The following is a 26,198-nucleotide window of genomic DNA, read 5'->3' as shown; positions in this document are numbered from 1 at the left end:
GTTCTAAAGCAAGAACTGTAGTATTTGACAACATACATATTTATGTCCTGGTGATCATTATTGGAAAAGAGGAGGGGATATTCTTTTTACACTAGGAAAAGGAATGAACACACAGGGCAGAGGGGGGTTGGTTTGTCTGTTTTTAACAGCATGCAAGCCAAGCATTAAGTTGCAACACAAAACTACAGCACTTGGATTGCTTCTTCCTTGATGCTCATGGAGCCGATTTAATTGACAAAATCCCAGTGTCAAATCTTACAATTTTAGGGCTGGTGAACAGATTGATTTGATCAACACACTTCTTATTTTCAGTGCATATTGGAGTGCAGCACAGAAACTGCTACGACAGCATCAGCTCTAGGTATCATGCGCATGTACAACAGCCCTGTATTTTGCAGTAATTGCCTCTGTCTAGAAGTAGTGTATTTATATTTGTATGGTACTGCAGGCCCAACACAATATGGCTTTTTGAGCCAAGCTGATTCACATGAAGCCTAATATAGGCAGTGCCAGAGCACAGAAGTAACAGTCATTACAGTCTAAATGCAAGTAACGAGTTGTCTTTTGTATTATCTTTTTCTAACATGGTTTGCCAAATGCTGAAAAATTTGTAAGCCATAGGCAAGTCTAAATAGAGCATTAGTTTAAGAAAGTGATTAGGGTAGCAATGTGGACAGCTCAGTGAAGACTTTTTCATAACACACTTTTACATTCAAAAGCAGACAACTGATATATTCAGAGTGAGATTCACAGTACTAGAGAAAAAAATTAAGACTGCTTTCACATATATCAATAGCATGCCTCACCAGGTTTCAGTGTGCAGAACTGGTTACTCCATCTTTATAATGAGATTACGGTTTTCAATAGCTTGCACAGTGGTTCCCACAGCTCAATGCACTGCAGTAGGAGGTGCACCAGTGCCAAACACATAGGTAATACAACCTTTTGACTCCTAATACCAGTCTCTTCTTTATATAGTTAAAGATCATATATGCCATTTAAAGACTCCTGATCCCTCCCATCACCTTCCCTTACCTTCATGCCCTAAAATCTGCATTGCTGCTACCACCAAACTGAGGGGGTTTTGTCTGCTGGAGATAGGGTTGAAGTTAGTTATTTAATCAACGTTCTGTAGGAGTGAGAAGACAGCACGCATTCTTTCCTGGCTGGGAAATCTTGGACCAGCTCTGAGCAGATACATGCAGTCAGCTCAGCAGTATTTCTGGGGCTAGATAGTTCAGTGGTACGGAAGTCACCTGCCAATCTGAATGGAACTTGTGTACATGAACTGAGGAAAAGTCTAGGCTTTGTTTATAATATGCCTGGCTCAGATCTTCTGACATTTGTTATAGCCAAAGTTTTCCCATTTTGCAATATAGTTGCTTGCACTTGCAAACTGTGTATTAAAAATTAATTTCTCTCTCTGGGTCTAATACCCAGAGAGCTACATGTGATTTTGCACCTGTACAGTCAGTCGGGGAAATGCTTTCTGTAGCTATATGATTCAGAGACTTAAGGGAGAAGACAGCTGGGACACGCACCTCTGCAAAGAGAATTGCTGTGTGTGGTCTGTCTTGGTGCGGTGGCCTGGGGTGCACCAACAGGCCTTAACCGGCCTGACCAGTCTCAGCTGGGACTCCCACCCACATCCTCTGCCCAGGGCCTGGGGGCTCCATTTAACCTCCATTTAGGCCTGAGTGACGCGATTTGTCTTCAGTTCTATCTCCTGGGTGGCCTCGGGACCTAGGCTTCAGGTCATATTTTGGATGGGCCCCTTGGGTGGATGTTGTAGCGTGTCTCTAGCCCTCTTTCTGTCCCTGGCTCCCGGGTGGAGCCCGGACCTGTGTCGTAGCCTTGTTTCCAGCCCTGCCTCCGGGAGAGACCTTGGGCCTGCCTTAGGGCTGTGTCTCCAGGCCCGCCTGCTCCCCCGCGGCCCCCGGACGCCCCGGCTGGACCCCGGACCCGGTTCATCGCTTCACCTTGTCCGGAGTGCCACGGAACCTTGCTACCAGCACGGGCTCTGCCCGCCTCCTTCAGACCCTGCGGAACGCCGTCCGGCTGGCGAGAGGCTGCCCGCGCTGGGGCCGCCGGGCTGGCTCCCCGCCCCGCCGCAGGGCAGCCAGCTCTCCCGCGGGCCCGGGCCCGGGCGCGGCGCCCTCGCGGGCAGCGCCGCCTCCCGCGGCCCGTCGTTGCCACCTGCCGGGAGAGCCCCGCTCCCACAGGCTCCCGGCCGCTGAGGCCGCGCCGCAAGAGCGCTCCAGCGTCCCGCGAAGGCTCCGGCCGCTCCGCTCCCGCCCGCTGAATTACCGCCGCGGCTCGGCGACGGAACGTCGGTCACCGGGGGGGCAGCAGAGACACACGCAATCCCTAAGAAAGCGCTCCGCAGGGCAGGGGGAGGCGCAGCTCACCTCTGAATGCTGCAGTAAACCGCCCCACCCAAGACAACGCGTTATCTTCTCTAGGAAAGGGGTTCTTCCTTGTACCTGTGTTCTTCTGCAACACTGTGTGTTCAAAAAATCTGCTCGACCGTGTTCAGGAAATTAACTAAGGCTGCAGCAGGTTCTGGAAGAGAAGAGGCGTGACTGCTCTTACACACTGGTAAGAAACGCGGAGGAGTAGAGCTGCTTAAACAGAGTGACAGTTCAGAAGTTTAAACGTGGTCATTGTGTAAGTATCAACTTCATCACAAGCCACCATGTACTGAATATGTAGTTCAGAAAGATTCACAGAACATCTCGTCCATAAGTGGATTAAGGTTAGACTTAACATAGGTAAATGCTCCTGGTCAAACACAGAAATGAGGTTCTCGGAAACTTTTGTACTAGAAGTAGCTGGAGCAAAACGTCTAAGCAGCTTTAAAATGTGTATCAGTGTATGAAGGGAATTCTATCTCCACATTCCTGTTTGGGGACCATGGAAATGGGATTTAAGTTATGCTTAACATAGGATATCTACAGTCAGAGACAGAAAGGGAAAGGTATTTTAGACATCAAATTTGTCTAGATTTTACAAGTGCCTAAGAGTTCTCTCTTCTGTTATTGGTGAAAGGCTACATCAGTTACACTTGCTTTGTGAATTATGTTTACACTACCTTGTTACGTCTGTTGATTTCATTTTTTCCCAGCGTTTTGTGTAGAACTACCCTCCTATTTTAAGTCTCCTTATGTAGATTGCTGCACACTTTTTATTTTCTGAAGATAATTTTTTTTCTTTAAAATAAAACTACATTCAAAAAGTAGTAGAGAGATTGTCTGTTAACACAGCCTCCACAGCTTCCACTGCTTGCACTGTGAAATGCAAACACATGCACGACATAGTAAATATGCTACAGCAGAAATTAACTACAGTCGTAAAACACCAGTTTACTTTTTGACAGGAGCAATGGTTTGGGCACACCAAAAACTAGAGTAGGCTTTTTCCAAGCTGTCTCAATTTAGGGGTCATGTGACAGGAGAAGGTTAGCACTCAGGACCGCAGAGGAATGGATTTGCACTTGACTTCGGTTCTTGGAAAATTACAGACATATTCTGAGTGGTGCTGTTGAAGTCCTATAACCTTGCAGAGTAGGAAAATACTTGTAACTTTAGTAGGCAAAAGCGTAAGATTCTCTTATCAAGAAAGGGTAGGCAGAAGTTTTGTTGTATCATTTTAATTTTCTTTTAAATAAACGGGGATCATGGAAAGTAAAGGCTTCTGGGAAAACACCAATGCTGAGTTATGGTAAGGAAAGTAGGAGAAACTCTGCCAAGTAGTAAAAAGCTTTTGTGTAGCTTAGCTAGGGCATTAATACTGTAACAGTGTTTGTGGCTACTGAATGCTTTGTGCTCTGCTGGTTTTCACATACATGAATTCAGGCAGAATTGTTGCCAAAAGTCAGATTCTTTTCTATTTGATCTGGCAAAATTTTTCACTCATCTGTTTACAGTTTTGGCTCTATAACTAGACAGTATCATAATGGTCACAGAGCTGATCGAACGGTCAGATTTATGTTTACTTATGTCTTTGCATGTTTTTATAAGGCACAAATAGTGTCAGGCTCATCACAGAGCTAGTAAAATTTATGGATTGCACACAGCAAAGTTTACAGCTATTTCAAATGTTACACAGCTGAGAGTTGTGAACACAAAGAAAAAGAAGGAATGAAGAAGGGCAGCCTTGTAATAATATTACATGACTACTCAATTAAGTTGTATGCATCAAGACAGTTCTGTTCAGGCTCACCTCCTATTCCAGTAAGGCTAACTTAGGCAGACATCATACTCTGATTCATTTGTATCCCTGCTTTATCTGGGCTGTGGATCAGCCACACAGCCGTACAGCCATACGCTATACATGTATCTCGCCACCTATGAGCTGAGGCAAACACAAATCAGGCAACAGCATCACTGTAGGCAATAGAATCATAGAATTATTTAGGTTGGAAAAAAACCTGTAAGATCATCAAGTCCAATCATAAACCTAACCCTGCTAAGTCCACCACTAAACCATGTCCCTAATTTGTTAGGTTCTGCTGCTTAACCTCAGACCAAGGAAACTGTAGCATTTTCCTTTGTAGAAAAACAAAGAATGGCGCCTTCAGAACAGAGGTAGTGAAGCACACACTAGCATCTAAAGCTGTTTCATGAAATACCAGTGTATCATACCAATTAAAGCCTTTCAGCATGGAAAGCATTCATTGATGCTGTAAAGAGAAGTTTTGCTGCATCATCCTTTGAGATTAAGACAATGCTGCAGAGTCCAATGGCTTCATCTTGCAGAGTTTAGGGTCCCAGACCTGCTGGAAAACTTGTAGAGATTTTATGTCTTCCTCAGCTGACAAGCAAACCGAGAAACTAAAATTACATAGAAAAGGGGGCAACAACAAAATATATGAGTTTGTCAGCAGTCTGAAGAAAAAGCAAGAGTAGAGACCCATTACTGGGCAGGAAAGGTAGCGAATAATAGATGATGTGTAATGGATTGAAGGATACAGCACCCTCATTTTGTTTCAGCAGAACAATATATTTTAACAATGAGCTAATTAGTATGATTCATTTTAACAAGATGATAGTAGCACACACAAAATTTGAGTTAAACATTTTAACAGGTGTGTTAAATTCTGCAGGACCAGATAGAATTTGCCGTATTTTTCAGGAAAAAAAAAAAAAACCAAACAAAACAAAAAAACCCCCAAGCGAATCATAAATAACTACCCAAAGCAGTCTTTGCAACGTTGAAAGTTATTTCTGAGAAGCCAGGCAGAACAAGAAACCTAGAGGACTTTTGAAAGATGAACAGTCTCATCTGTAAATGTAGGAAAAATAGGGCCCAAAGTAGTGACAAACGAACTAGCCTAACTTTGTTCTTTAAAAAGATACTGGAATAAATTACCAAAAAATATTTTTAAAAAATATCTAGAGGATTAAAAAGTGAGAAACAATGTAAATTGATTCATCAACTTCATTCTTTGACAAGAGAGTTTACTTGCTGATGATGGGGAAGAAGATATTATATAATTTGTTTTTGATTAAGATTTTTGACACAGTTCAATTTTAAAGGAATACTATGGAAGCTAGTTGGCCTAAATGATACCTCCTAGACTTACGAATGTTTACACTTTTTGAAAATGCATTTGAGTCTGATCATTAATAGTTCCCCATTAAACTGAAATGGCATTTCAAGTGGTATTCCAGGAGTCTATCCTGTCTCAATCTTGGTCTGATTCAGTATTTATTTTCACTAATTTTGGTGACGAAATAGAAAATATGCACACGACATTTGTGACGTTGTTCTGGGAAGGATTTTAGTCATTTTGGGAGACAAAAATGAGGAGAAAAAATATTCTGACAAATTTTAAATACAGTGTAAATAACGTGAAATTCTGTAAAGTGCAAAGGATCACACTTTGAAAGAGAAAGCAAATGCATTAATATAAACTGGGGAATAATAGGTTCCTAGCAGTATATTGAGATAGGATGTGACAGCTGCAGTGTACCGTAATATGAATAATGAATTAACAGTGAGATGTTACTGCGAACAGACAAATACTATTATAGCACATAATGAGACATGTAATTTGAGAATGGTAGCAAGTACTTATTTCATTCTACTTGTAACAAATGAGGCCACAGTTGAATAGTATATCCAAGTCTAGGCACGATACCTTCAGGAAGATGTAAACCAGTTGGAAAGAATCTGTGGAACAAAACGCTGCTTATGAGAGAGGCCAAGAATTCGGAAACAGTCTGAAAAGGTTAAAACAAAAAACCACACACCTGCCATGCTCCCAATCTATTAGAAGATTATGATCAGTTGTTCTACTTGTCTGCTGAAGAAAAGGACATAAAGGAAAGTCGATTTAGGCTGGCTATTACAAAAATCTCTCTAAAGAAAGTAGCTCAACACTGGGCCACTGCGGCTGCCCTGGCCCTCCACCCACCCCCCATTTGAAGCTGAGTATCTGTATCTCGTGGGTTCGGGTGCACATTGCTAAACTAGATGGCCCTTCCCTGCATCGTCCTTTCGAGTAATCCCTCACAGGTCGATAATCCCTTGACACGCTCACATCGTTTGCTACAGAGTGCCGCGCACAAACGCCCCATCCCTCAGCACGCCCATGACCCTGGCGGTGGTTGGCACTGGACCCGGCTGACTTCTGTAGGGAAACGCTTGTCGAGGCAGGCGGGCAAGAACGTGCTTCCTGCACGCATACGCGAACGAAGGGATTCTCCTTTTCACACCACGCGGTGGGTACCTAGCGGGCACGTTTACTGCAAGGGGTAAAAACGGTTCCGCTCCCAGACCGCAACGGCAGGCCCTGCAGTGAAAGCTGCCCCTCGAACCACGCTCAAGGGACACGGGGAACGTGCCCTTTTTCCAGGGAAGGCCCATTTTTAGGAGCGAACACCGGTACTGAAGTTGCATTTATGACGCATTTGAGCTCACGGCGGTGACGAGAGGTCGGCGCTCTCAAGGCGCCCTCACACGGGCAGGCGCCCCCGCCGCCGGCAGCGCGGACGGGAGAAACCCCGCGCGCCCACACGCCCCTCCGCGACGCCAGGCACCGCCCCGGCATCACCCGCCCCCCTGACGTCACCACGTCGCCCCTCCCACAGCACTCTTGCGTCGTGGCACGAACCCGGATGTGAGCGCACGGTGGCGGCTGGGGACGCCGCGCGGCCCCGCTGCCCCGCCCTCCCCCTGCTCAGCCTCCCGGGGGAAACCGAAGCCAGCAGCGTCACACCTACAATTGCGCATGCTCGCCTTGGCTGAGGACGCTGAGGTTGACGGGGGACTCTCTGTCCGGGCTCGCACGTGAGTAGCAGGTGGCGCCACCAATGAGCTAGCAGACTGCACGGAAGTCCTGCCCACGGCGGAGGGGGGGCATTGTTGTGGGTGACGTCACGGGCGGAGGATGCGGGCGCCCCATTGGCTCGAGCTCGGCGGCCGTGCGCTGGGATCTTAAAGGGCGATCGGAGCGCGGGCCGTGCCGGCCGGGTGGGGCCCATGGCCAGCACCAGCAGCCACCTGGTGAGTCCGGGGTGCTGTGGCCAGCGCTGCGGCCGCCCGGGACTGCTGGCGGCCGCGGTCCGCTGGGGGAAGAAGTAGGCCCGGGCGCTGGGGCCGGCCCGTGAGGGGTGGCCACCCATGCCCTACACGCTGCCGGGCGGCGGGGTCGTAGAGGGCTGTCGCGGGCGGCTCTGCCGCCTGCTACCCACTCGGCCAGGGAGGGCGGCCGGGCGAGCGCTGCCCTCCGTGGGGCCGGCCTCGGTGCTGCCGCCCCCCGGTCCTCTGTCCGCCCCCCGGTCCTCTGTCCGCCCCCCGGTCCTCTGTCCGCCCCCCGGTCCTCTGTCCGCCCCCCGCCTCCTGGGTCGCCGCGAGCCTGGCGGGAGGGCCCCGCCGGCGCCTGGGGCGGGAGCGTGGCCCTGAGGCTGTGGACGAGCGCGGCGGCGGGCGCCCCGAGCGCGGCCCGGCGGCGGGAGGAAGGGAGGCTGAGGCTGAAGCAGCCGCCCCGCGGCCTCTCGCGGAGCTTCGTTCTCGGTTCCGGGTACGGGGCGTTGGCGTGGCTTTGCCGGGCCGGCTCTCGCCGGGAGAGCCGGCGTTGTTGCCCTGGGGGAGCCACCTGTTACTCTGCAATCGATCTCTTTCGTAGTGGAAATAAACGCGTGAGAAAGATCGTGAGGGTGGCAAACGCCGTTTCAAACACGGGTGTTTATGTTAGTCTGACAGCGTAAAATTCTAATGTTTTTTGAGCACTGACTAGTATAAGATGGAGTTGTAGCTGATACACAGAAGTGGTAATAGCGAATCTTAGTTTGTGTTGTAGATTATACAGTTTAGTTAGTCTACAAATTCCCTTATGAAAAGAGTGTTTTTTACAAAAATAACTACCAGCTTTCATTGATGTTGCTGTAACTAACTGGCAGTGATATATGGTCCTTATCCTTGTGTGCATGCTACTGTGCTTTTGGGTCTCTTGTTCTTTCTGTTGGTTGCAGGCTGCCAAGCTCCACTCTGCAGCACTTAAAACTTTTTCATCCGTTGGAATTGGCTAAGGAGGGTCTTTTGCATGGAGACTGGCATAGATGCGTTGATTCTGGAAGTCCTCTCCTCTTTGTGCTCAGTGCTTCTTTTCTTCAGGGTGTTACACATAATCGTATTTGTTGACTGAAGACTAGAATTATTATTATGTGGAATAGCCCTATAGGGGAGGACACAAAATACTGCGTCGAGGATTATGAAATAAAGCAATGTTTTATTATTAAAGGAATTAGTTTCGCTTTCCTGCCACTGGATAGATCTCCATGTGGCTGCTTCTCAGCATCAGAGATGACTTCTGTTTACTTGGACACTTTTAAACAGGGAGTATGCTTCCCGTTGTGCTTCTGGCCTTGCTTGTTGCCTCTCTTTCCAGGTTTTTCTCTCCAAAATACATTTCTGTTCCTTTTCTATATACAGTTTAGGTCCATGCCTGTAAGAGAAACACACAGAGAGAGAATGAATGAAGAATAAAATTGATGACCATTTTTGTTAAAACTAAAATATTTTTTCAGGGTAACTTATTTTTAATTCCTTCTCTTCCACCCTGTTTCATATTTCTCTGGTCTGTGCTGACTGGCAGTAGCAGATAGAGGTGGCTCGATTCAGCTACCCTTTTTGTAAGTCAGATGATATCAAGTATGGGAAATCTAGTATTTCTGGGACTCTGAGCAAGTTACTGTTAATGTTTGTGTGATGGAATTAATGACATTAATGAGTTCCGTGATTACTATAAAGGCAAAAGACTGAGAGGCAGAAATAGACCACAGCTTTGAAGAATATTCCAAGAAGTCCTGTCAAGAAGTGCTCTTCCTCTCAAAATGAAGATGTAAATAATCATTCTTCCAGACTTCATTTTCAGCAACATCTTCACTGGAAGGTTTAGCTGCTCTAGCGATTACGAGATTCTACCAGTGTTTCTGACCTGATAAAACCTGTAGTATAGTCATGCATATGTCTGAACAAAACTGCTAGCTTTTTTTTTTCCCCTGTGGAACTAATATAAACTATACTTTTCAAAGAACTGTGTTCTTAATAGAGTAAGTTCTGCATCTGTGCTAGGAATTAGACTAGGCTATGGTAAGAGTTCTGTTTGTAGTTATTTGTAGGTATAAAACTTTCAGACAGGCTTGAGGGGTTTTCCCTACATACCTGTCTACTCAATATTCTCTTCTCTTGGGTTTTCAGCATAGGGCTATGACTAGTCTTCATCACTCATGCATAGGCTTTTAACTGGGATAAGTAGTGGAAAGGAGACAATCCAGAGAATAATCTGGATATAATTGTGATGTTCAACTAGGCAATGAGTCCACTGTGTGGGTAGGCTTCTTTTTGAAAGTAAATTATTCTTTGGATTATTGGTTTATTACCTACAGCGCTAGAAGTATTATCTGTTTCATATAGCTCTTGAAACTCTACAAGTAGATTGCTGTAGCTGGGCATTTTAAGACACCCTGCAGACTTGGGCTCATTTCACTTCCCTAAGGCAGATCAGTTGGAAGGCAGCATTGCAGGAAAAGCTTGGAAAGGGATGCTGACTGTTGAAGTACTTGCAGGAATTTTGGTACAGAAGGCATGAAACCAGGGGCACGGTCACTTTGTTAGACTGAAAAAAAAGTACTAAACTGGCAAAGTAATGAAAATATCACATCTATGAAGATGTGAAATATTTTAGTAATCCCCGTTTTTTAACAGTAAACTTGTATTTTATCTAAATTTTTTTTTCCAGAAAAGCTGTATGGATTGCTGTAGAACTAGCATATTTATGGCATCAGAAAATATGCAAGTGAGAAATTACTTTTTAATATGGAAAGATAAAAACTTAATTCAGAAAACACTATGTTTGAAAGATAAAATCCTTCTCCATATTGGAGCTTCCTGAAGAATTTGTATGAAGCCAAGGAGTTATTGTTTCTGATATTTCAAATGGGAAAACTTTTTTGCAGGTGCCGCAGTTAGAGTATGTATATGTAATAAAGAAGCAAAAAAAAGGGGAAGGAGCTGATTTTTTTTTTTTCATGAAAGGACTGAATACAACATGCACAAAGTTAGCTGTTTGGTCTAGAACCTTATTTTTCATACCTTATGGATTCTACTCAAGAGTGCTGTAGGAAATAACTGGTTTGTTGTGTGACTAAATATTGAAGTTGAGACTTTCTTTCTGCTTTAAAAGACAAGCTGTAAATACTTCACCTGGCAAATACTCTATAATTCTTTATGGTGAAAAATTGCAAGGATTAACTTGCTTAGCACATTCCTCTGAAAAGAAAGTACTAAATTTGCTGTTAAGTTCTTTAGTAATCCTGCAGGAATTTAATTTACAGCTCTTGACTGTGCTGTCAGACCTTTGTATGCTCCATCTACGTACTGCCACCTCTGTGTGGCTGCTTCTCTCCTCTTCACCCAAAACTGTTCTGTTTGCCTCCTAGAATTGCTAGCAAGGAGCCTAGTATAGGAAGTCCTTTTGTGTTTGTTAGCATGAGCCCCCATCCATCCTGTACAACACCTCTTAATATTGGTGTGCTTCATGAGATAACTGATGGTGTAGAATGTGATCTAGACTATTGCGATTACAGATGGCTTTTGTTTTCTTGTGAGCTGGCCTGGATCTGTTTGTGTGAAATGAATTCTCAATGACTTGTTTACATATATAGCTATTTGGGCCATAGGCTGACTTCAGGTTCTTAGAGATTTTTGTGGTTTCCTGTTTCTGATCTGTTTTGAGGCATGGGGTGGGAGGAAGGCGGTGGAAGGAGGCCTTAAATAGTCTCTGCCCCTGAAGGTGCTTGGAACTTAAGTGTTTTGCTTAGCAGTAGGGGAGGTTAGAGGGTAACTGGCTGATATGCAGGTTCTTCCAAATCCTTTCATTAGCCTACCTGAATTTGCAGTTAGAATCCTGGAAATTAGTTGCAGGAAATACCACCGTATGTGTAAGGTTGTCAAATTTAGAAAAAGGCATTTGCATTAAGTAAAATGTTTGGGTCAACGTTGCTCTGTACATGAGAAATTCATTTCTGTAGAAACAAAATCAGTCTTGTGGATGAAATACCTTTATTCCTTAAAAGAGTCAAAACAATGTAACAACGTAGAGATGTTCTCTGTGCTTCCAAATCCTTGAGCCTATTGGTTATATTTTTGCTGATATAACATGAATCTGTTCCTCACTACTCACTTATGGATAAACTGTGTTATAGATTTACTGCAGAAAGTAAGGAACTGGTGGTAGGTGATCAGTTTAGTTATGAAGGAGGTAGGGTGTCAAGAGTTGAGCTTTGTTTCTGGTGTTTTGAGGTTATTTTATATGAACAATAGAGTATGTCTCCCAAAACTTTAAAACACTTCTTTGTATACCATGAACTTCGTGAGGATGTCCATCCAGAAAGCTTAAGAAGAAAAATCAATTAATTTTGATTCTTCTTAGAAGTTAATCTTCTTGATTATGTTTTGAAGACAGGACTTGTATCTTCCAAAATTGATTTTGAACATGAGGCAGACAAACTGCCAGCTAGTTACTAGAGTCTTTTTTAACAACCTACTTGTGCCTTACAGTAATAAAAAGTCCCTGAAAAAAAACAGTTTTACTAATCAAATTCTCATACATTATTAGAGCATGGTATTATGTCAGGCTTAGCCAGGGCTTTATATGTATTTCCTCTGAAATAATAACTGTATCTTATGATGATTTATTACAAGTATTTTCAACATTACCTTCATATTACTGTAATTTTCTTGAAATTGTATTAGAGCTGTTAATATATCAAGCAGACTACATCAACTTGAATTCTTTTCATACTTCTGTTTCCCACTATTGCAAAGGTCCCAGACAGTTCAGGTAGAATAGTGTCTTTGAAGATTTATTTGCTCCAAGCTTTTCCCTTCCATTAACACTTACAATCTTTAATCTCGAAATGTATTACCAGGACATTATTTTTAAAGAAGTCGTCTTTTCTTTTAAATGATGGTCATTTCCATCAAGATACTTTAAGAGATTTTTTGGGGGGGAACAGTTTTATGCAGCGCTGCAATAAGTGCTCACCTACCAGCATTTGAGAGGTTTCAAATGACACTGGGCACGAAGGTGAGCATAGTTGTTTTGGTGGATCAGTTAGCATGGCAGTCTGTTTAAAAAACAAAAAAATCCTCCTTTTATACAACTGAATGCTTTTGAAATTTGCATGGTTTATTCATAAAAATGGTCTATTAAGCAACAGATTTTTCATGTGGCAACTTCTGAGATCAAAAAATTTCACTCCAGATAGATGTATGACTTCAGATTCTTTTGCAAAATAAAGTTGTGTTAAAATAGCTTTCATAATTGAAATATGATATTTCAATCTGCCCTTTTAAATGTAGCAATTGGTAACCATTTATGAACCTTGATTGAAGTATAGATTTTGACAAATTGTTTGGTTTCAGACTGTTTTGGTGACTGTAATGGTTGGCTTTGTCAAGACATGTGGAGTTGATGGGCAACTTGTGTTATGAGCTGGATCTTAAGTTCTCTACAGTAATCTTTGCATACCATTTGATGATGAGGTTTGAAAGAGTGCTGATGCAGCTCTACACAACATAAATGCAAACCACTGTGCTACAGAAGATTAATGTTTGATGTTAATGCCTTTTTAATATCTACAAATAACTAATACTTGGAGTAGGGTTTGTTTACTGTAATCTGAAGAAAATGGCTTACTACGATCTTCAGAGAACTTCTCTGTAGAAAAAAACATCCTGTTGTCCTGGGAAAATATCTTCGACATCTTTGTAACCTAGTACTGTTTTTAATAAGTGCCTGGTTTGTTTTTTGGAGAGGGGTGTTTGTTTTTAGAAATGCCTATTGATTTTATTAGTTATGATTTTGTGTTAGACATTTGAATTATCTGCCTTAAGAAAGGTTGAACAAGATCTGTCATTTCAATATTAACTTCACTTCTTGTGATATGTTGAAGATTAAACAGCTTGTTTAGTTAACTGCTTTGTACCTAAAACCAGGAGATTTTTAAATGCCTTAATATAATCCGTTTTGATCAGATTAATTTTTTGACTAGATTTTTTAACACTACATTTTGCATTAACACTACATTTTGCGTGCTGTGCTGCACAGAGATAAGTCATTAAAGTATGACTTAAAGTTTTAATCCCAGAGAAGACTAGGTATTTGCCAATGTAGTATTCAGTTAGAATAAGTTTTTTGAAAAGTGTTCCTTCTTTTCAATGAATGACTGTTGAGTGTGGTTCTTTAAAGTCTTTGGCAATTTTTTCCTCAGATTTCAGAATGTGAAAGCATACTTCTAAGTCTGATTTCCTTACTGTTCCAGTCTAGTGGTATTCCTTCCTGATTGGGGAGATACGTAATCTTCTATCAAGCTGAAAGTGTGAGCAGAGTACGAGTTTTTAAATACCTCCCAATTACTATGGTGTTTTAATTTTTTTAATATAGCTGTATGTATTAAAGTCAAAGTTAATCTGTTAAGTGGGTAAACAGGTTACTAGTTGTGTAGTGCATTCAGAAGTACTGGTGAGGTTTGGCTTAATCTGAGTTTTGTCCATTACATGCTTGATTTTATGTTATAATGATAAGACAGTCTGACAGCATCTAGTGACACTTTTTAAGGCATATGAATGGATTTCCTCTTTCTTTAGGCAAATATTTGAATTCCTTAAAGGTGGTAATAATGTTGACAAATGGATGTGTTATTACATTCTTTAGATTATCTGACAAACTTCTAAGCATATGTAAATGGAAACTGGCATGCAACGGAGTTTCATAAATTAGTCAGTATATTTTTTCTCTCTATACACACATGTACAATCGGTTAATAGAAAGAAGATGCTGTTGGTCACTTAGCAGAAAGTCTGACAGTCCATTTTTAGACAGAAGTCCAGAGCATAAATAGGCATGAGGATATAAGGTATGAGAATTGATGTTTACTGCAGTTTATGAAAGCACACCGTCTATTATTGTTCTGGGTTGCCTTCATTCATGGCAGTCACTCTGGTGTAGCAGTGTCCAGCGTTTATGAAAGGAAAACTGGTGTTGAATATTGGTAGGGATCACACGATAATAATTACATTTCCTGCAAACCACTCCTGGATGGGATTGGTATATAATGGGAAGTGCCACCTGTACTGTGCTCCCTGCACTGGAAGGTGAGGCTTTTAGTTGGATTTTTTTTATTCTGAATCAGTGTTTTTTTTGTATCTTATGTTTCTTATAGCTGAACTACCCTGCTTTTGCCTGCATTATCTTTTAGGTACTATGAGGAATAGTTTGAGGACATATATTCAGGCCCATCTTAGTATCTGACCTAATGAGTTACTTTTTCCTTTTGGAATATGCTGCAACTTCCAGGATGTGTTGCACTCTAGCCTTTGAAATGGAGGCTGTCACAAATAGGTATTGGAGAACCTGGAGAAGGTAAACATTTTCATTGCGGGATATGAGGGTGAGGAGGCCAATGGGAAAGCTGTGCATAATATCTGTTAATTGCCCCTTCGTATGCTCTTTTTCAAATATGAGATATATGTCAGATGCAGTTGCTGCATCTTTGTCAACTAGTGTGGCATGGAAAGAATATATTAAATATAACTGCCTAGCTGTTCATTTTTTCCCTTTGCATTTTGTAGGTGGATCCTTAGGAGACCCCAGGTTGTCAATGTTTAAATTATAAGCAATACAAAATAAATTTCTATTTCAGAATTTTTTACTTGTATGACAATATCAAAATAATTCACAAAACCTCTCAGGCCAAGCCTATCAAACGGTCTTTAGCAGAATCTCAGTATTGATAAATAGTAGTAAGCCAGCTTTATCTCTAAAACTACCTAACACCTGTCCTATGAAAGCAATTACCTTCTCTCAATGTGAAATAAAGGCCTATATTCCTCCTCAGTTGCACAGATAAATAGATGGACTCCATATTTTTACTTGAAGACAAGTGTATTAATTTGGACATTGAATCTTAGATTCATAGATTTTTGGAAGATCTTCCTGTTTCTGTATCAAAGGGCTATGTTTGGCAGAGATGTAAAAGCTGTGATTGGATACTCTGACAGCCAGGGAGGGTATCTTCTACTGTATCATGTAGTATCTGTTTTGAAAGCCTCTCAAATTGCATTTGCAAGTGAAAAGATTAATTCATAGCGATCCTAGAGTGCTGCTATGTTGCTTTCTGAATCCTATCATTTCTTAAGCAGAGTTTGCGGATGTAGAGCATACATGTTTGTATTGGTTTATCTCCATGATAGTCTGTGAACTTCTTATAATTTAGTCCAACACTTAGGACATATACCACTCAGTAATTCTTTTATCCAGTAAGACTTGTGTTGAACTAGGTGATCCTAATTTTTAGAGTTCTGTATTCTCTGATACCACAAGGATAAAACAGTCAGATTCTTTAATAAACACAGACTTCAGGAGCTTAATCCAGTCAGATGATTAGGTGTTTTTCCAGGGGTTCAGTGTCTTGATGTTTCTCCTGAAACTAGTTTGTTTTGGTTTTCTCCTTAATGTTTGCAGAGTACTAGTGGCAGTAAGACTTTGATTCTTCTAGTTGATGCTTTCTAGTTCTGTATATTCAGGTATGGACTGGCTTAAGTTCTTTGTCCACTTGTTTCCCACCATTTTGCCTAAGTTCTTGGGCCATATTTTAATTTGTAGTAATGTTTTGGTAGAGACAAAAGTAAGGTCTCACTGTCTGTCTAATTTACCAAAAGCTGTAGATTGCTTTAAGTAAGAGATACATTTTTTTGCCAGATGGTGTGTGGGTTTTTTGAGTCTTTAAATTCATGCAATTATTCTTTTTCTTTCAACCTTTTTGGTTTGAGAGTCAATCCAGGGGTGAACTGGAAGAGATCCTTGTTTGGGGATGACTATTATAAGTTGTTTTAAGAATTTAACCAGTTTTACTTAGAATACGTCCTATATTAATTTTAATCAACAGTATTCTGTATTTCAGATGTTATATAATGCCAAGTCAAATGTTTTATGGATGTCTATCTGCATTATTTCATTTAGTAGACCTGCAATACAGTTTACCATAAAAAACATTCATAAGAGGATTGTGCCAATGTTCTAGCTTATAAAGTTGTCAGCATTGTTTATAATCAAAATAAATGTCCCAGTTGAGGTGTCGAGCTCATGTTGCTTTGCGTAAATAATACTTTCTGTCAGCAAGGTCTGCTTCCAAAAAAATTGGCTTTATAGGTAAGGGGATGGAAGAGCTTTTCTGATCATGTCTGCCCTGTGTCTTAATGCAGCTAGAGATTCAGTATTACAGATGCAGTTGTTGTGGTTGTACTTGCTTTAGAGCAGTGTGGTATTTGTTTGATGCACAGTATGTGCTTAGATGTATAAAAAGTTGTAGTGGTAGTGCTGTTGTCAAAATGCTGAATTGCAAAAAGGATTCCAAAAAGCATGGGTCCTTTTAGATAGCTGGGAGCTTTGCCTGTGACTGGCTTTTCATACAAAGGAGAGCAAGGAAAGTATAAAAGGAAAAATGTAGCGGTATCTACTGGGCTTTTTGCATTGATTCAAGTTTTCTTCGCTTAAAGTTTATTTCTATTGTTTGCAGGCAAGAGGGGAAAAGAACAATGTAAGGACTTAGTTCACATGGCATGTAAATAAAAGGAAGCCTGTTTCTAGCGATTTAGTGAAAATTAGTTAACGAAGATTTTGATATGTCTGTTGATCTGTAATTCCACTTACCTGCAGCAGATTTTTTATTTTCTTCCTGATTTAGGTTTTCAAACTCACAGTGTGTTGCACTAAGAAGGAAACAATTTCTATATGGAAGTAAATTAGAAACAGTACCCTTAAGAGCTTGGGAAAGTAGGTAGTATTAGAGACTGGTTTTTTAAAAGCAAAGATAGAATGATTAGGTCAGTGGTTATCACTGTGGCCCACCGTGATCCATGACATGCAATAGGTAAGTCTGTTGTCACTATGTGAGGGTCTGTGCTTTCCCTGGCTTGCCAGCTGAGAAATGTTGATAATCGCTGGAAGGAGAGCATCCTCAAGCTTCTGAGAACTGCAGACGCAGTTTAGAAGCTTTTTAAATTCTTCAGTGATTGACTTCATATCTCACTAAAAATGTCTGTATCTAGCAGAAACAGAATCTTAAATCTGATTTTTTGCAAAAGAGTGGCTGTACGAGGTTAGATCAGATGAGCTAGCCTGTATTCTGTCTCTGGCATATGTGAAGACATACATGTAGAAATATGTATAGCCTCTGCAGACATATTTTTTGGAATCTTTCAAAATAAGACTCAGAAGGTAAATAATACAGGACACAAAATACTAAACAAGAATACGTGCAGTGTGGAAAGACCAAGTGTAGGAGTGACCTTTTCTATAAATGTTCAGGTGAAACATACCTAGTTGCATAGTTCTGTCATTTCTTAGGTAACTCATACTTTATTGCATCTTCCTCTGTCCTTGTTCTTAATCTTGACCTTCCTTTGAGAAAGTCAGGGGAATAATTGATGTTATACTTTGGCTGGAAATAACCTCTTCCTACAAAGTCCTTTACTCCTGTCTCTTCTTCCCTTAGGACTTTTCTATACTTGATATTCATTATGACTTAGTTTCAGATACTGTGCAAGGGAATATACTGCATACACCACCTTTTTCGCCCTTTTTCTCAGTGCTCTCTGGTGCTTTTGTGGTGGGTTTTTTCTTGTTTGTTTGTTTTTTCAAGGTCATCTTGCTAGCTGTAGAATCTAATCAGATCCCCCCCAATGCTGCTGCTTTATTTACCTGTAAACCCTCAGTTGCTCTAGAATAGCCTGACTGGAGCCAGTATATCACTTAAATCCTAATATATTTAGTCTGTGTGCATGTGTTTCTTATTTACTACATTTCAATTAATGGGATGTTTCTTATATTGGCATCACTTCAGTTGTTGAGCAGTTACGCTTGTGTCAGCCTTGCTGCACTCTTGATAGAAAAGAGTACAATCTGTTTTTAATTCTAATTATACAGGCTGCTGTTTGAGTAGCTGTCTGAAAGAAAGGTGATTCAGCTGGGCTATGAGAATGTTAGGGGCAATAACTAGTCTGGGGAAGGTGTCAGCTAAAATATCTGCATAGAAGGCATAAAAGGAACTGTGACCTACCGCACACATACTTTAATGTGTATGTGCTGTTTTCATAATAATAGCATCAATATACTTTCTTCTCTTCAAAGGGAAGAATGCTGCATAACGGATTCTGAGGACATATACTGCTCTCTGGGGGAGTCAGTGAACTTTTTGAAAAGCAAAATTCTCCCATCTGTCTCCAGGTCTTCCTCCAGCTTTGCCCCCCTTTTGTCGTCACAAAAGCTGTACAAAATATAGCAAATACCTATCATTATAGGCAGATTCCTCATCAGTCTCCACTGTACCACAAAGCTCAGACAAAGGTCTAATAAAAGAAGCTGTTACCTGTTCTTGGTCTGCTGCCCTATTGGTGTAGTCATAGTTCTTGGAAAAAGCCTTGAAGAGCAAGAGAGATCCTGGAGCAAGTAGGCTGCACTCAGATTGGAAAGGGAATCTTCCCTTATGCTTCTTGAAAGATGTTGTTTACAATAGTTGCTTAATAATAATTTATTTTCAATCTTGTGGGAATTGATATTTATGTATCAATTATGAGAGTGGAGAAAATGGAGAGTTTTAGCTGTACTCTTTTTGACCTTGCTACCTTTGTCTCAATTTAGAAAGTATACGTTTGCGTGAGTAGAAATATGTTTGTGTCTCATTGTTCTGTAATGCCACTAAATGTGTAAGTGAAGTGTATTTACGGATTGTATCTTATTTTTGAAAGAAGTTTAGCAGTAAATAAGGGCTGCTTTTCCCTACTGCATAGAGCACAGCCAAGTGAGTAATTGCTGGTTTTGGGAGCTAGGTGTTGTAAGCCCATATGCATGATTGAATGCAAGTCCAATTCCCTTCTAAAGTGCTTTCTGATAGAAATGCAGAAAATTGTGCTGAATCAAATTGAAATTAATGAGAAAAAATATTTTTGTCAGAAGTAATATTTATCTGAATATCAACATGAGGTATGTTACAGACTAGGTCAGGGTTGTATAATACATCTCTTTTGAGGTTAGGAGATTTTCATTGTCATAGTTTCATTCTGCTGGATGTATGTTAGAATACTGAGATTAAAAAATAATGCTTAGACTTGGTGTTAATTTTCTTATATATTCCCTCTGTTTGCATACCATTTCAGTTTTTATTGTCAGAAGTAGTTGAGCAGAGCTCTCCTGTTATCTGTGTGTTCCGGCCAGTTTCAAGTAAAACATTTGAAGCAGATACCTGACAGACTAATGGAGATATATTACCAGCAGGGAGGGAAAGCAGCTTGACAAGTTTCCTTGGTCTTACTTGGGAAAAATTGATAAAAGGGTACCAAATGATGATTTGCTTTGTACATTACAAGAATCAGTATTTGGAGTGTATCTTCTTGTACTTGCCGTTTTCTGGCCTATATCTGGTTGTTCATTTGGGATTTGGTATGTCTTTATGTGACCATATGTACAATTTAAATAGTGTAATCTCCCTTGTTTTAAAAGGTCATGGACAAGAGTGTTCTTCAAAAAAAGTATTAGATACTGCTGATTATTAAGCCCTCCAGCTGATCTGCCTTCTATATGTTGTTCTCTCTTTTCTTTCTGTCCTTCCTCAATGTGTATTGAAGAGAAATACTATTGGAGAAACTGAGATTCCAAGTAAAAATGTAGGAATGTATCCTTTGACTTCATTAAAGTTTTCATGCTTTACTTGTTCATTTACAGTTCATTGTAACTTGGATCTCTAAGCTAATATTACTTGTGAATACAGGTGTTCATTGCATAACTAGATAATTCTTTTAGTTTCAGGAAAACTACTACTTGTTAAAATCAGACAGATAGCTCAGTCTCTAAGCACGAAATAAAGTTTAAAGATCATGTTATTCGTACAAGAATGTACTGTGAAATTTGATATCTTGGTGTTAGGGAGCTTGGTTTTTTTGAGTTTGAAAAAAAGCATTCTTGAATAGTAGCACTCAGACTTTTGACTTTTGGCTATATGTATGTGCGCAGCGTGACCTAAACAGAGTTGTTTAACAAATTAAGAGCTGCCATTTCCAAAATAAACACTAACATTCCCTCCTAAAGACATTTTAATGGTAGCCCTTTCAAATAGGACTTTATATGATGCTCGTATGAAAATAAAGTGCAGATGTGAGTGGTAATTATTTGAAGGTATGGGAATAACAGTTTCATTTCTCTTTTCAGTATGATGCTGTTCCAATCCAGTCTAGCGTCGTGTTATGCTCCTGTTCATCCCCATCAATGGTGAGGAACCAAGCAGATTCCAGCACTCCATCTGTCATTTCCACCTGTGGCAGCAGACAGGGATCTAACATGGAGGGCACTGCAGCTGAATCAAGAGCTAGTTCAAACTCCTTGCAGCAACATACAGGACAGCAGCCTCCACAGCCTCGAAAGAAACGACCTGATGACTTCAAATTTGGAAAAATTCTGGGTGAAGGATCTTTTTCAACGGTAACTTTACTTCTTATAAGAAGTGCCAAATATCTTAGATAAACTTCAAAATCTGTTGTGCAAGTAAATTGCCGAGATTTAAATCTGGAGAGAACAACTTGAAGAGTAAATGAGCGGGACATAGTGGCTTTAAGTTTAACTTAAAATTAAGTGTTGCACTAAATATGGGTTCTGATTTTTCAAGTACCTTTTAAACTCATCAAAGTTCCCTTGTATCCTGATGACTTGATGCTTGGATTTTTAGGATACATTGCTTTCTAATGTAGGCTTGATAGCATAATGGGTTATGTTAAAATTTTATGATATAAAGGATTGGAACTGGGCTAGGAGTTTGTCATAGTAAGAACTTCTATGCCATGTCCTGTCTGTGGCAGGAACTACTGCCAGATGGTTAGGGAAGAAAGTAAGAACAGTGATACTTCTCCAATATTCTTTCTCAGCCTCTCCTGTCATGACCCTCAAGGAATTAATGAGTCACAGTTAGTATCTTTGTATTCAGTAGCCTCAAATGGATTGGTTCTAACTTAATTCTCATATCCATAGCATTGCAGAAGAAAGAATTACTTGAGTGTTGTCTTAAAGAACCTGTGAAGCAATTAGTACTTTCATTTGTTGCTTTTGTAGTTGCCCCATTGTAAGAAAATAAGTAATATTTCTGTATCTTCTTCACATGTCATTTGTTCTATATACCTTTTGGTCGCTAATCTCTAAATGTTGTTTTTTTCTGATTCTTCCTATACAATCTACTGGGGTGTTTAGTAAGCAGGCCTCTAGTAGTCATCAAGAGTAATTTGCACTTAAATACATAGTTTGCAACTTGCGGGTTTCCCTAAAGAATCCAACAGTGTTTCTGCCTCTTGGGTATACCAGAACACTCTATTTCAGTGAGATACTTTTAATGTCTGCTTGTGGTCTCTGAAAGTTAGCACCATGTTGCTTGTAAATAGAGAAATTCATAGGGCCTAGACTCAGAATAAACTTCTGTTCCAGCATTCTGCTACCTGTTCACTGGTAGATGGTTTTTTGGTCCTAAGTCTAGGTAGCTAAAATGCATTTAGGTGGGCAGCAGGAGAGAGACTGAATACCATGAAAATGTTAATCCCTATGTAGCCTTATTCTTTTGAGTTTTACAAGCAGAATTTCAGTTACTATAATCATCTGGGCCTCAGTGCTAGAGAAAGCATGTTCGGGAGTTAGTTCTTCCTGCCTGTTACCTCCTCTGTCAACCATTATTGCAGTGCTATGACTTTAGAAACTGATCGGTAGTTTTAGGGACACCTTTCATAATGATCAGAGTCCAGAAGATGCTTGCTTATGCTCTTTCCATGTTACAAGTTACAAACTGTTGCTGGAGGGGACTTAAGAGTACTTGCTTATTTAAAAAAAAGTAATGTCCAGTTCTGTCTTCAGCAACTGAATTTTTTTTTTAGTTCAAAAACTTTGAGCTCGGGTTAATGACTGTAGCCTTCAGCCTGCAGACTGCATCCTTCAGGAAGAAAACTTGCTTGCTGCTCTTACAGATTCACAGAAGGACTGAGGGACCTCTGGAGGTGGTCTTATCCAACCTCCCTGCTCAAGCAGGACCACCTAGAGCCAGTTGTCCAGAACTGTGTCTGAACAGCTTTTGGGTATCGCCAAGGATGGAGATTCCACAGACTCTCTGGGCAGCCTGTGCCAGTGCTTGGTCACCCTCATAGTAAAAAAGTGTTTCTTGGCATTCAAATGGAACCTCCTGTGTTTCAGTTTGGCCCACTGCTGAAAACAGCCTGACTCCATCCTCTTTACACTTCCCCTACAGATATTTATGTACATTGCTGAGATTTCCCCTGAGCCTTTTCTTCTCTAGGCTGAACAATCCCATGTCTCTCAGCCTTTCCTCAAATGAGAGATTCTCCACTCTGTTATAGTCTTAGCAATCCTTCTCTGGACTCTATCCAGTAGCTCCATGTCTCTCTTACTGAGGAGCCCAGACCTGGACACAGTAGTTCAGGTGTGATCTTACCAGTGCTGAATAGAGGGGAAGGATCACCTCCATCAACATATTGGCAACATTCCTCCTAGTGCAGCCCAGGATACCATTTGCCTTCTTTGTGGCAAGGGCACATTGCTGGCTCACGTTCAGATTGGTGTCCACCGGGACCCCAGGTCCTTTTCTGCAAAGCTGCTTTCCAGCCCATCAGCCCCCAGCATATACTGCTTCATGGGATTATTCCTCCCCAGGAGGAGGAGTTTGTAGTTCAAAAAAGGGAACTGCATGATTCCTGTCTGCCCGTTTCTCCAGTCTGTTGAGGTCCCTCTGGATGGCAGCAGAACCCCCTGATGTATCAACACCAGAGCTCTTGATCTGTGGGGTGTGTAACTTCACATTGTTATCAAAACATCTTGTTAAAAAGTATATGCTTTGTTCTTATTACAAATGGTTGTAGATTCAGAGATCTGATTCTGCTCCCTAAGATCGTCACCAATATTCTGACTGAAAAGTGTGCGTCTCAAAAGGCAGGGGCCTTCGTATTACCATGCCTCCAATGACAGCTTCAGATTAAAAAAAAAAAAACAAAACCCCAACATTTACTTGGGGTCATAATGAATATATTCTGTTTTCTTGGACTTCTGATAAGCTACTGCAAACTCTACCTGGTGCCAGTGCTGTATTTAAAATTCAGCAAAGATGCACGTGATCTGGCCTCAGGGGATTTTTCTTCAGAGCATTCTGCAATTTTGTGGGACCACCTTCTGCGGCTGTAACTGTTCTTGGACCGATGCTTGATGTTAACATACACAAATGCAGGGCCTTCTAGTTGTTGCTCTGTTCTTTTAAAGCAGTGAAAATCTACTTGCTTTGTAGACAGCTTCAAGCTCCTCTCAGAGTAATATCTGTTACATCTTGGCAGAATTATAATTCTCATGTTTGGGTAGGCATGTTGTCCTGCTCACCTCCTTCTATACAGCTGGTACATACTTCCCCCCCCCCCCCCCCTCTTGGTTTTGTCTCCACCTATAAATGAGGTTTCTCTTAAAAAGAGGAGGAGCTCTAAGGAAGTATGAGTGTCTGACCAAAACCAGTTCTTAAATGCAGACTTAATCTCTGGCAGTCTGAAGTATTTGTTCAAGTTTAGAGTTGGGCTTGGCTGTGATATCTGCCAATTATGTTGGCAATTATTTCTGCTTTGTAGCCTCTGAGGCTTCTCTATTCTTGTCTCACTTTCCTCCAGTTTGAGACGTTTAACTACATTTCTTGCCTTGCTGTTGTCTGAATTTGCAACTTGCACATTTACATGTTCTGTGAATGCTTTTGGTATTGTGGTTTTCGGTTTGGTTTTTTAATCTACCTATCTAAGGTCTAATTCCTTTCCATAGAATTTACATTCCTTATTGATATTATTTCTTCCTGTAGGGTGGATAAGATTCAGGCCCCTGATAGCAGATACATGGTATTAACATGTACCTCTGTGTTTTTTTCTTTTTTTTGTTGTGATTCTGCTGGGTTTTGTGGGTTATTAGTTAGGAGGAAATTAGGCTATATGGTATACTCTGATTTGTTCAGTGATGAAGGCACTTGAGGGTACTCGAGTACTCATGCTAGGAGGTAAATACTCAATCCTGTGTCTTTAGAACACAGCTGCTTAATATCAGTCTAAGTATGTGGGTAATACATCTGAAATCTAATGGTAGAAAAATCGCTACTGTGCAGGACTGGAGGAGAGTCAGTCTTTGGAGCTATACAGTTCAATTCAAGTTTGAGAGTTACTAGCCAAGATATATTTTCACCTGTGTCAGTTGATCACTTCTGTCATCTGATTATGGACTCTGTGTGTGTATATATAGGCAACATTGCCTAGTGGGTTTTTGTTTTACTGATGACGCTGAATTGTTTTATGAAAATGTAAAAGTATCAATTTCCAGAATGCAGAAAGCTAGCTCTCTATGTATCTGGGTATTTATTTAACAACTGACTTTAAGTGACCTGCTTTCAGTAGCTTTAATGGTAGACTTGATTGATGAAACTTGGCAACAAAAATTAGAAAAGTTAAGAACATTCTCATTTGACTGCACAGCTTTAAATAATGTTACCTGTGTACACAGAAGGGTCTTAAAAACTCCTTATGCAGAGATGCACCTTGTAGCAGACTGCTTGTTTCTAGTGGAAATTTTCATTGATCAAATACCATGAACTTCAGTGTGTTTGTAGAAGATGAACTTTTTTAGAAAATTAAAGGTGCCTCTTACTACTGAACTGAGATTTCAATTTTGTAATACTGAAAGAATGCAACTGCATGCACTTCTTTGACCTGAAAAAGTGCCTTATTTAGAAGCTTTTTTTCCTAAATGTCTAACATTTAGTATTGGGTGTATGTAATAATAATATTTTGGAGTACTCTGTTATAACTGATTTTGCAAGGGGTTAGAACATAATGAGACGTGGATTAGAAGCAAGCCTGGTGCAGTGATTAAAAAAAAAATTAGTATAATGTTGAGATTCTAGCAAGGTATTAGAATGGATATAAACTTAAAATGAGAAAAACACAAACTGTAGTCATCTGTTATTACAAGGTTATTACTCGGATTCATGCAAGAGGACTTTTCAGATTGTCTTAAAAATTTCCTTTTATAGAAGTTGTTTCTTGAAGACAAGCTTTAACTTGTGTTCCTCCAAAAGCTTTTCTCTTCAAAAATGTAGAACTGCTTGCCTGAAACTTTATCCCTTGCTTCTACTAATTGGAAAATCTCTCATTCCCTTGCTTTAAATCTTTCCTAACAAACTGTAAATAGCTGAAAGCTCTGTCTCACTTCTTACTTTTGATCTTTCAGATAATTTTTATCTTTCCATCTTTGCCATTTATGTTAAGAAAAAGTACTGTGAAAGACTTTTAGAAATACTCCTCAATGCACTTGTTGCTTTTTTTTTCCCTTTAGAAAGATTTGGCAATTTACTGTGACTCACATCACAATCTTCAGAATTCTTCTGGGGAAAAAAGTAGATCAGTGATTACCCAGTCAGGTGTATAAGTCTTTTAGCAAAATAAGCTTTGTTATGCTGAACTGAATTTCTGCAGAGGTCTTGCTGAAGCCAGCATAATATGAATGCGTGCTTAAATATTTTGCTGATTGCAGTTGTGATAGCTTATTTTGGACAAACAGTATTCGAAATACCTAC

At 40.6% G+C, this 26,198-nt stretch overlaps 1 protein-coding gene across 2 annotated transcripts in view; it reads left to right on the top strand.

The window, feature by feature from the left end:
• The first annotated feature begins 7,439 nt into the window (after positions 1–7,439).
• The window catches only part of PDPK1 (3-phosphoinositide dependent protein kinase 1), a 31,328-nt gene continuing 12,569 nt past the window's right edge, over positions 7,440–26,198 (top strand). The window contains exons 1-2 of one of the 2 annotated variants that reach the window (XM_059826360.1): positions 7,440–7,509; positions 20,774–21,043. In XM_059826360.1, the coding sequence (XP_059682343.1) occupies positions 7,486–7,509; positions 20,774–21,043 (294 nt within the window). In that variant the 5' untranslated portion in view covers positions 7,440–7,485. The remainder of the gene's footprint in view (positions 7,510–20,773; positions 21,044–26,198) is intronic. The other variant, XM_059826359.1, reaches the window with a different exon arrangement.

Source organism: Gavia stellata, chromosome 18 (assembly GCF_030936135.1).
Source record: "Gavia stellata isolate bGavSte3 chromosome 18, bGavSte3.hap2, whole genome shotgun sequence".
Classification (NCBI taxonomy): Eukaryota; Metazoa; Chordata; class Aves; order Gaviiformes; family Gaviidae; genus Gavia; species Gavia stellata.
The sequence above is the reverse complement of the archived record's forward strand: the minus strand, read 5'-3'. Positions and strand labels throughout refer to the sequence as shown.